The following is a 10,979-nucleotide window of genomic DNA, read 5'->3' on the forward strand; positions in this document are numbered from 1 at the left end:
ATTCTATGAATAAATAAACCCAAACATCGGATCTGGTATCAGGCCACCAGTTGGATCCTAGTCTAAGAATGGTTTCCAGTTCAAGTTGAAATTTACTTTTAAGGCTCAACGTTAGTTTAGACACTTTCTCGGGTCCCAGTGGGGCACAAAAGGGCCCCTGCATTGGGCAGCAGGAACAGCCTTGAGAAACGGGAGGGCAGCAGCCAAAGCGATGCTCGGGGAAAAGAAATTTGGGTCCAAGGCAGGGAGGTAATGTGAGAAAGTGTCTCAAAAGATAAGGGGAGGGATGGGACCTAGTCAGGTTTGGAGGATTCTGTTACTGTCACCTTACAGAAAAGTAACGTTTGCATGTGTGACTCTGCTCTACCTTTTTCTGGGACCACGTGCAGCTGCACACCTGCAGCCACACATGCTGGCCCTACCCAGAAATAAACCCTCCCAGGGCCCTGATGCCTCCAGGCAGGGCATGAAAGCGGCCCCTTCAGGTCAAGGCCAGGGAATGGCTCTGGGCAGCTGCCTCCCCAGGTGGAAGGGAAGGGGCGTCCAGGGTTTGAGAGCTGCGGAGCACCCGGCTTAGAGTCCTGGTGGCCAAAGAGGCTGGACTCTGGCCAGCTCCACCACCAAGGGCTGAGTTTGCCTTCAACCGTGGCCTCGCTCGGTGAGCAGCTGCTGGTGTGTTGCAGGACGTCTCCGGAAATGCAGCTTTCCTGGCCTTCACCCCGTTTGGATTTGTGGTCCTGCAGGGAAACAAGCGAGTTCACTTCATCAAATGGTGAGTTCTGTGTCTGAAACCTGTTCCTCGTTACCCAGGAGGGAGGGAGGCTCCCCCAAATATAGTGATCTCATCAGCTCCCCCTCCCCATGCTTGTCTGTGGCCTCTGCCACAGTGGCAGCCTCTCCCGTGCGCCCCCAAGACTACTCCTGCAAGGAGCTTTGGTGCCTGATCTTGCCTGACCGCCCCCACCCCCCACCCTTCGGCTTGGCCTCACCCTCCAGGGCAGACCTCATTCTTTCCTTGTCTTTTTGTGTGTGAAGAAGTAGTTTACAAAATTAAACAGTACAGAAAAATAAAAGAAAGAATATAGGAAAGCGGAAAAGATATAAAAAGAAAGATAGGAAAGAAAGAAACACAGAAAAAAGTGAACACGATAGATTCAAAGAAAGAAAGAAAGAAAGAAAGAAAAGAAAGAAAAGAAAGAAAAGAAAGAAAGAAAGGCAGGCTGCCCCTCCCGAGGCCGAGGTGCCTTCCATCCCCGCTGCCGGTTTCAGCCCGGGGTCCCCTGCCCTGAGCCACAAATGTTCACCTTCCACCTGCAGCTGCTCTCCTTTTCCCCAAGAAGTTTCCCTTTCACCTTGTGTTTTACGCAGCTTGATTTAAGATCTCTGCCCTTTGCCAGAGCCTGTTCCGCGCTGTGCCTGGGCCAGCCCTTGTCATGCCACGCAGGAGGGGTTGGGGCAGTTTCCCCTTTCACGGAGGTGCTTTTCTTTGGCTTGCAGGAACGAAGTGGCCAAAATAAAATTTGAAGGCAAGACGTTCTATTTATACGTAAGTCAGAAAGAGGTGAGTGCCTTCCAACGGGATCTGCTTAATGAGACCAAACAAATCCAGTGGTATCTCTGCCGGCCGATCGCCCAAGAGACCTCCAGAAGTGGCCTGGATCCAGGTTAAATTCCGTATCGCCCTATTAAAGCAACCGCCAGGCTGAGAAACTGGAGCATTTCCCAATGGACTAGCAGAGCTTCCTTGGTTCTGGGCTCCATTGAACCCGATCCCCATTCTCCTCTCTGGCTGGAGAAAAAGCTCTCGGGCTTCCAGGCCTCCCCCTGAGCAAACAGCAGGACCCTCCGAATTGCTGGGCCCCTGGAGCAGCCTTCTCATCTGAAGCTGGCCAACTGTGGCCATTGTCTCCTTGTAGCTTTCTTTAAGGAGGTTTCTCTTCACGTCGCTTCAGGGCTGACCCAGCCTGGAACGAGGGGGCCAGGGGGGAGGGGGTGTAGAGATAGCTGAGCTTTGCAGCCTAAATTTTAATCCTTTCCCCTGGGAGTCAAGGACCTTGGTGGGGGTGTTCGAAAGGTGGAGACTGAGGTCACCTAGCAACTGGACTACATGCTGACTGGACCGTGTGACTGGTGACTTTGGGGGAAAGTAACAAAGTTTTATTTTTAATTGGGTGTAAATCCAGCAGGAACTTAGAGCCGGTTTTCCATCAAGCCTGGGTCAATTGAATATGGCCCAATAAAATGTTCTTTGCCTGCCTCGGGGTTCTTATTGAAGGGGATGTATTACCTGGACAGAGGGTCAGGGCCCAGGGCCAGGGTTCATGGGACTTGAAGTACGTGGAGGAGGTCTGCCTCCCCAACCCCGTAAGGGGGCCGAGGCCAGAATCTGCACTGGAAAATCTTTGATCTCTGGGGGGGTCTAAAGGGCTGCACTTATTGCCAGGCGGAGGGAATAGCTGATCCTCTTCTCCATCACTTTCCAAGATCAACCCCCCACTCCCCAGATATTTTGCACCTCCCAAAGGCCAGGAAGTGGGGGGAGGCAGAGGGATGAGGAGGAGTTCGGGGCAGTGCTGGGTGGGGAGATAAATAAATACTGGGGTCTAGGAAAGCCTGCCCAGTTCAGGTACTTAAACGAAGCCTCCTTTCCCAGACTCTGGTTGGGAGCTCTTGGTGTCCAGTAAAGGAAGGCCGTCTGCTTTGTCAGAAAGCCACGGTGGTGGCCACCCGTTTAATAGGCGTTGCAGCACATAACAAACCAGAGTGGGACTTGGATGGCCTGATGTAGGGAATAGGGAAGGTGAAGATAAAGGATGCTATGCAGGATACCCTAATCGGAGCCCCGGGCAAAAGGGACTAAAGCAATTGTGACGTCTAGAATGCCCAGGTAACATTTGGAAATGGCTCAGGCTCCTCCCCTCACTGGACCACAACGAGGAGGAGGAACCTCACAGCCAGCGTGGCAGAATTTGGTTCTGAGAGCCCACCTGAATCAAAGCAGTTTCGGCCACACTGTGAGCGGAGTAGAGTTGGTTTCCTTTTTGTGGCTACTACAGAAGTGGATCCAAACCATCCGTGTTTTTGTTAGCTTAAATATATTTTGCATGCTTTCTTTCCAACAATATGAAGAGCACCTGTAAATTAACTGCAAGGATTTTTCTGGGATTTTGACAGGAAAAGAAAATTGTTCTGAACTATTTTGCTCCAACTCCTGAAGCCTGCAAGCATCTCTGGAAATGTGGGATTGAAAATCAAGCCTTTTATAAGTGAGTAGAGGACGCATTTTCCAGGATTGCTTTCTGTCCGTGGGAAGGAATTGGAGCAGCTGTTGCCAATCCAGAGCCGCTCAGCCCAAAGTGGCGGCGACCTTTCCTGCAGAAACCGGCCCCAGGATTGGTTTCTCTGCTGCCGCCACCTCTTGCCCTGCAAATGGGCACCTAATCTGGTTGATGATCCCTCTGGCTTCTGCTGGGAATGATTCCCGTCTCCCAGACGAAGCATGGAAGTCTGAGAAATTAAAGCATCTGTAAGAAAGAATTTCTCATGAAGAGCACCTGCTGTCCCATAAGTGTCTTGTGTCCATATCTCAAGTTGTCTCGTCTTTTGTAGCACGTGAATTTCCTTTGGCTCTGTGTGCCGCCTGGGCCTGTTTGAAGATCTTGCGTTCAGGCAGCCTCCTTTTTCCTTATGCTAAGAGGGGACGCATAGACCAAGGGTCTTCCAACTTGGCAAGTTTAAGGCTCCCAGAATCCCTGAGCTAACATGACTGGAGGAGGAATTCTGGGAGTTGAAGTCTACAAGTCTTAAAGCTGTCAAGTTTGGAGACCCCTGGCATAGATACGATCCTCTGGGGTTTTTTTTTTTAGAAAGGGGCTGGAAAGTGGCCACAATAATTGCTTGGGATTGATGCATCTCCTGGAAGAGGTGAAACTCACCTCATTCCCTGCCTTGTCGAACCAAAATCCTCCAAGAGCGATTTGCAGAAGGGAAAGAGGTCAGTTACCCCACCTTCCCTCCATTCATCGGTTGAGGGGACAAAAATGGCTAACATAAAATGAACAGAAAAGAGATTAATACTGAAATTAGCAGCGATGACCCTGGTAAGAAAAACGTCTCTGGGCAAAGTGCCAATCCCCAAGCAGGACGTTTCTTGGCCGGGTCAGAGCAGGCGATGATGCCCTTCCTGTATGCCAAGCAAAAGGCAGTTTGGAAAGGTCTCCATGGCGGCTCTTCCCGCCAGGCAGGTTTCCACTGCAGGGCAGTGAAAAGCGTAGGGGCTTCGCAGGTGAGACCCTCCCCTTTGAAAGAGGGGGCCTTGCAGGAGCCAGGCTGGCTGCCCTTTAATCACAACTTCTGGGGGGGGGGGTTGTTGCTCCTGCATAAAGCAATTTGGCCCAGTAATGAAGACAGGGAGAAGTGCCATGAAAGATTCTGCCCGTGACTGGGAAAGGCTCCCCCGGGGCAATTCTGAGGAGGCGGCACATCCCTTGCAGGGCCAGGCAGCCCCATGTCCATAATGGGCATTGTGTAAGCCTAAAGCTGGACACATTTCCCCTTGCGCTTCTGGGCTGCGCCGATGTACAGGTGCCACTCCTGCAAGAGAAGCCATCCTGTCGGCTTCGTGGCCGTTAGCAGCACCCAGGCCGGTGGCTCCCCCAGGGGCGTCTTTCTTTCGGCCAGTTCTCGGAGCCTTTGCTTCACTTTCAGCACGTGGGAGTGAGAAGCTTCCCCTTCGCTCCCCTCGCAGCCCTTTCCAAGGCCAAGCAAGTCTTGCTCGATAGCTGGGATGCTATTCGATCCCTTTCCCCACCTCTGCTTCTTGCTTCAGGTTGGAGAAGTCCAGTCAAGTTCGCACCGTTTCCAGCAGCAACTTATTTTTCAAAGGGAGCCGGTTCCGATACAGGTAAATGATGACTGTGAGCGTCTGTGGCTGGATCTGTTTTGACGCATACCTGGATGCGTGAATTCTGAGAATTGATTAAGGGAGGCGATCGTAGAGTTGAGCTGGGCCTGTTCAGCCCTGGCCTTTCTGAGGTGCCCCTTCCCAACGCCAGAGCCGCCGCCACTTGGCTCTTCCAGAATAAGCAAGGCTGGCCAGGCACTCTTGCCAAGCTGGGCACCCAGTCAAAACCTTTCCAGGTACCCAATCTGGTAACTACCAGGAATTAAACGCTTTAGCCTTGAGCGAGGCTGCAGATCCAGTCTGCTCGTGATGGAGAAGCACTGCCAGGCTCCTGGCTTTCAGGATGGGGGGGGGGGGCGGGGGGAGTTTGCCAGCAGAATCTCAGGCTGGGCAACCGCCACGCTTGTCACCTGCTCTGCTCTCCAACCTCTTTCAGCGGCCGAGTTGCCAAAGAAGTGATGGAGTCCAGTGCCAAAATTAAGAGGGAGCCTCCAGAAATACACAGGTAAGGCAGCTATGGGGGAGCGAAAGGGTCCAAGGGCCGCCCTGAGCAGGAAGGACAAAGACAGGGGTGGTGGGAGTCGGAGCATGCTGGACCTTCTTCCCTGGTGGTGGGAAGAGAATGCTGCCTCCTCCCTCCCTTCCTTTCGCAGGGCTGGACTGGTTCCCAGCCGCAGCTGCCCCTCCATCCCCCACGGACCCCGGCTCAGCAGCGTTCCCAGGACCCGGAGGAGGGCTGTCCACATCTCCATCATGGAAGGTGAGTTGGCTGCTCCTACTGGTCATAATCCTCATTTAGCAACCACTTATTTAGGTCATTAACCATACAAACTTGGTCATTCATCGCTTGAGAGAAACAATCGCTAACCATTGAAACCATGACTGGTATTTACAATCTTTCTTCAGCTTTCCTTTGCTTTGCAGGATTGGCCATAAAGTTACTTTTTTATAACTTGTTTTTGCATATGGTTGCTAAACAAGGACTGCGGAACAATAGGAGCCACACTACTTTTGGTTCACTGGAGTTCATTTTGTTAGATTGCTCAGGTGTCTTTGTTGTAGATTTTAATCAGTTCTGGAACTAGGTATTGAAAAAAGTGCTCAGGCCAGGCGGCTTCAGTTTCACAGTACAAAATTGCAACGACCAAAGACTCTGCATGAGCTTCATCCTTCCTTTGCTGGTTGGAAGAGGGAAGCGTATCCCGAGGAAGGAGACAGTCCATGCAAAGCAATTCATGGATTGTTGTTTCAGTAGTTTTATAAGAAGGCTCAGCATTTGCCAAAATTGGGGCAGCCAAGGGTCTTTTCATGCATTTGCTGAATATTTTGCCAGCTACCAGAAGAAACGAACCTGTTCATAAACGTTTAGAGACAGACCGATGGCAACGTGTCACTCACAGAGGGAAACCATAACCAAGGACAGCCCAATCCAGCCCCGTGGTGCTGGGGCTGAGCAACCAATTTCATATCCTGCCCCGGGAAAAAGCATGAAGGCAGCTGGAAGACATCACCACATTTTCCAGCGACAACGAGAAAAGTAGCTCAGACTTCACACACACATACAAGCTTATGTTGATGATAGAAGATTCACTTCTCAGAGGAATGGAATCAGCAATTGGTAGACCGACAATCCATCTAGGGAAGTATCTTGTCTCCTAGGAGCGAAATCAAAGATGGGACTTGAGCGCCTTAAAAAACCATCAAGCCCAGAGACTGTTATCCCTTTCTCCTCTTCCCTGTGGAGACAAGTGGCCTGGCAGGGGAGGGGTTGGCCAATGGGAAAGAACGTGGTTGGGAAACCCCTGGCTCAGCTTATCCAAAGGGCTTTAAACTAAGCTGAGGGGGGAGGGTGACCGATCTTTAGCTGCTGATCCCAAGCATCAGCCAGAAGACAATCGATCAAAGAAAGAGGTAAGGAGTGATGGGAAGGAAGGAGAACTCAGATATAAAACAGGAGATGTAGGAAGCAAGACCAGGCTCAACTATAAAGGACTCAGATGCCTATAGGCTCAATGTCTGGGGAACAAACAGGGTAAACTTGAAGTACTAGTACATGGGGGCAGGTATGATATAGTTGCCATGACCTGGTGGTAACGGCAACATTACTTGGTGGGATGAAACTCATGACTTTAATGCACTTATGGAAGGATATAAACTGTTCAAAAGAAACAGAGCTAACAAAAGATGATGTGGAGTTGCATTATAAATAAGAAATCACTATATCTCTACAGAGGTACATTGAAACCAAGGATGAAAGCATCCTTGAATGCATATGGGTCAATATAAAAGGAAAAAAGAATGACATGGCCATAGGTTTATGATGTGAATTGCATTGTATGTATACTATGTATATACGTACAATGACAATAAAGAATTCGATCAATTCAATCAATCAAGGTGTATATTTTAGGCCACTCAGCCAAGCAGAAGAAATAGGTGCACTTTTTGCTAATCAGTTAATTAATATATGCAAGAAACACACCACTGTAGGAGTAACTGGGACTCTTAACTACCCTGACATCAACTGGAAGAGAAAGTCTGTATTCGGTAGAAGAAATTGGTTCCTGACAAGCCTAGCTGACAACTTTGTCATCCAAAAAGTACTGTCTATTTTATATGCACACATTTAGTTTTTCTTGCCTAAAAGACCTTCTTTTCTCACTACCGGATTGCACTTTGTTGGCTAGGGCTTGGCCGAGGTTCCAGACTTGGCCTTCAGTGGCAAAAGGAGTTAGCTGAAAATGGCACTTCGACCGATTTAAAGAGAGTGAAGCAGGGACAACTGCCCTGCCCTACAAATTTTGGGAGGAAGGAGCTGTTGGCCTTTGAATTCCAAAACCCTCCTGGTTCAATGCTTTGCCACAAAATCCACAGCATCTCTAGTACCTCCTGTTGACCAATCCAAGCCATCAATGCCTGTCCTTAGTAAAACTTGCAGTACTGATGTTTTCCTACAGGGCCTCCTGCAAACAGAAAGTTGCAATGTTAAAAAAAGGAAAAGAAAAAAGGTTGGACGAAACCATTTGTGTGGCTCTGCCCTGAGACCCTCCTTTCTCTGTTCCTTCAGGCCTCGAGTGTTTGCGGGACAGCGCTCACTCCACCCCGGTCAGGTCGACCTCCCACAGCGACACCTTCTTGCTCCACTCGCGGAGCGGCAGAGCAGAGAGCAACGAGCGCGTGGCCATCATCTCAGACGAGGTCTACAGCCCATCGGACAGCGTGCTGCCCACTCCGGTGGCCGAAGAGAGCCTGGAACTGATGCTGCTGTCCCGGCCGGTTAACAGCACCCCTTGCAGCATAGAGGAAGAGGAGTCGGAAGCCGGCGCTCCAGCCGGGGAGGCGCAGGAGCTGGGAAGGGACCTCTGGGCCTTGTGCAGCAGTGGAGGAGCCCAAGCAGAACAGGTGAATAAGTTTGTTTTAAGTGTCCTCCGTCTGCTCCTTGTAACAGTCGGACTCCTCTTGGTTTTGCTCCTTCTCCTGATCATCCTTACGGAGTCTGACCTTGACGTTGCCTTTTTCCGTGATATTCGCCAGACCCCTGAGTTTGAACAATTCCATTATCAATACTTTTGTCCCCTCAGGCGATGGTTTGCCTGCAAAATCCGCTCCGTACTCAGCCTGCTCAATGATACCTGAAGGCAGTTGTCCTCCTAGTAACTAGCCGGGCGGACTGTGGAAGATCCCTGCTGCCCATTCCCAGAAAACGGGGCTCATCGTGGCGCCATCAGCACATAAACTAAGTCCTCCTCCTCCTTCTCCTCCTCTCATGTTTCGGCCCAGGAGGGCGTTTCCCCAGCTGAAGATAAGGACAGGCTCATGCCAGAGCAAACCCACCACGCAATCAATTCCTTTGCAGGTCCACTTGGGGGAAGCTCCCTCAGAGTTCTTGCTTTCCGACATTCAAATTACTCTGCACTCTTCAAATTTAGTTTTGCTTTCGTAGAGATGTTAACTGCAGAAACTTCAAATAGAAAGAGCTTATTTTATTATTACTAGCGTTGGACTAAATGCCAGCCTTCAGCCGGGACACCAGTTCATGAAGACCACTTACTTCATGCAGGAGCTTTTGTAATGGTGCTACTGAGTTGTAAGTTTAATAATATAGTATTATTTTATTAAAACTGTCACTGTGCATAGCACTACCATCTTGGACATGGACATTGAAACCAGGGCAGTTTTATTTTCTTTCCAATCGCCAGGCTTCATGTGGGGGGGGGGGATTGGACCAATGCCAATATTGTGAGGTCATTTAGCATTATTAATTCTTTTCAAGCAATAGATGGTTACGAGAGGAAGTCAACAGGCATAAATTTATTTCTTCCCTTAGCAGGGAGTGCAACGGCCATTCAATACCTGTCTTTGGTGAATTTCGACCCTTGGCCTTTACAATCCCACGGAGACCTTTTCTTAGGATAGTTGGGTGCCAAAGGAAGCAGGAGTTGGAGTAAGTAGGGAAGAGTCGATCTGTGTACCTGATGGTGGTTTTTGAAATCTTGCCGTCGTGTAGTACAATCGTCAGGTCTGGCTACTTTGAATGAGATTCTGCCACAGTAGATGTTTTGTATTATGAAAGAACTTATTTCAACCTATATTTTAAGAAAAATATATATTTTGTTAATGAACCAAACCTTTTTTTACTTTATAAATTGGATAAACGTAGTGTCAGGTATCAAGTGACGGAGATACTCACAAGGTTACAAATGTTTTAGAGCAATGTGTTAACACTGCATCAACCATCCACCGTTTCTAAAAAAAAAAAAAGTGGGGTGTTTTGTGCTGTTTAAAATGAAAACGAGGAGAAATGACACCCGCAGAGAGAAGAAAAACAATCAAACCAACGTTGTCTCCAAAGCAAAGGGAATCCAGATTTTTGTCGTATTTCGTGTTGTGATTCAGAGAACATTCCCTAAAAGCAGCTCATTTGTACAGGGAGCAATAAAACTCGGGAAGAGAGCGAGCGCACGCGACCTGAGGGGCAAGGGGTCTATTTCATCTCAGGGAGAGCTTTCAAGTCATTCGAGGATCGAATCAGAACTATTCCAAGAGGCCGGTTTCATGACCTGGACTCTGCCCGGGCAGCCCTAGGGACGCACACAGGAACCGAAGCACTGCCAGGACCAATGGGAAGGAGGCTGTGGAGGTGGGGCTTTGCGCAACGACTTTCCCTCCACAGCTGGTCATTCGCCATTCAAACAAGAGCACAATTAACAGCATTAGCAATACGTGGGAATGGGCACGACTTAAGACGGGGCGCATGCACATTGGAAGATCCTGGTCAATGCAGCGGCTCACCTAAGTCAGCCGTTAAATAGCACGGACGGCCCTCTCAGGAGCCAGAAGCAAATGTGGCTTTCGCAAGAGGAACGGATGCGTTACACTCTGTATCGTCTACGAGATGATGGAGGGGGGCCTATCCAAGGATTTATAACATTTTATGCAACAAAGCAACAAAAACTTCTAGTGTGGTGTTCCTACCTCAGTCTGTAGTAAATGATGCTTCTATGCAGCGAGGGAAAAGTTTTCATGTCGTATATTCTCCATTCCAGAGAAAGATGCAAACGTTCACATGTTAATTGTTGGTGGTGTTTCTCATGCCTCAAACCTGTCCAATTCTACCTGTAACTATTCCATGCAATACATTTTTTAAATAGACAAGATGCAAACTTGGATGGGGGGGCAAGTCATTCTTGGGGAGCTGTTGACCCTAAACAATCCTGGGCCCAATCAGGAACACTTTTCTCCTGTGCACTTCAGAAGGCATGGGGGGGACTGAGCTGTTTCGGCCAATCCAACCCTTCGGCCTCCCGTTTCGTGGTTCACGGCTCATTTGTTCCAAATCACAACTTGTGTATGACTTGGGGGTTTCCACAGGTTGCTGTATCAGAGGAAAGAGACTCTGAATTGAGGACTAGCGTGTTACATGCTGAAGCAGGAAAAGGTCCATTACCTGAAAATGTGAATTTTCATTTTCATAATATAGTTGTTGTTAATTCATGTGCCAAATACTATATGTCACATTTTTCCTTCAAAGATGTAAATTTTTCTACATATTCAGCCTGTAGTTAGTGCAAAACCA

At 49.1% G+C, this 10,979-nt stretch overlaps 1 protein-coding gene across 4 annotated transcripts in view; it reads left to right on the forward strand.

The window, feature by feature from the left end:
- Nucleotides 1–9,720, forward strand: part of FRMD5 (FERM domain containing 5) — a 68,070-nt gene extending 58,350 nt beyond the window's left edge. Inside the window, exons 8-15 of one of the 4 annotated variants that reach the window (XM_087972982.1) lie at nt 684–772; nt 1,498–1,561; nt 3,175–3,266; nt 4,829–4,903; nt 5,340–5,408; nt 5,557–5,663; nt 7,971–8,305; nt 8,485–9,720. In XM_087972982.1, coding sequence (XP_087829108.1) covers nt 684–772; nt 1,498–1,561; nt 3,175–3,266; nt 4,829–4,903; nt 5,340–5,408; nt 5,557–5,663; nt 7,971–8,305; nt 8,485–8,532 — 879 coding nt within the window. In that variant the 3' untranslated portion in view covers nt 8,533–9,720. Of the gene's footprint in view, nt 1–683; nt 773–1,497; nt 1,562–3,174; nt 3,267–4,828; nt 4,904–5,339; nt 5,409–5,556; nt 5,664–7,970 lie in introns of all 4 variants that reach the window. The other 3 variants (XM_087972983.1, XM_087972980.1, XM_087972981.1) reach the window with 3 other exon arrangements.
- The last annotated feature ends 1,259 nt before the right edge of the window (nt 9,721–10,979 follow it).

Source organism: Notechis scutatus, chromosome 11 (genome assembly GCF_049901735.1).
Source record: "Notechis scutatus isolate UNSWTSFEM ecotype Mainland chromosome 11, rNotScu1.2, whole genome shotgun sequence".
NCBI classification, from domain to species: Eukaryota; Metazoa; Chordata; class Lepidosauria; order Squamata; family Elapidae; genus Notechis; species Notechis scutatus.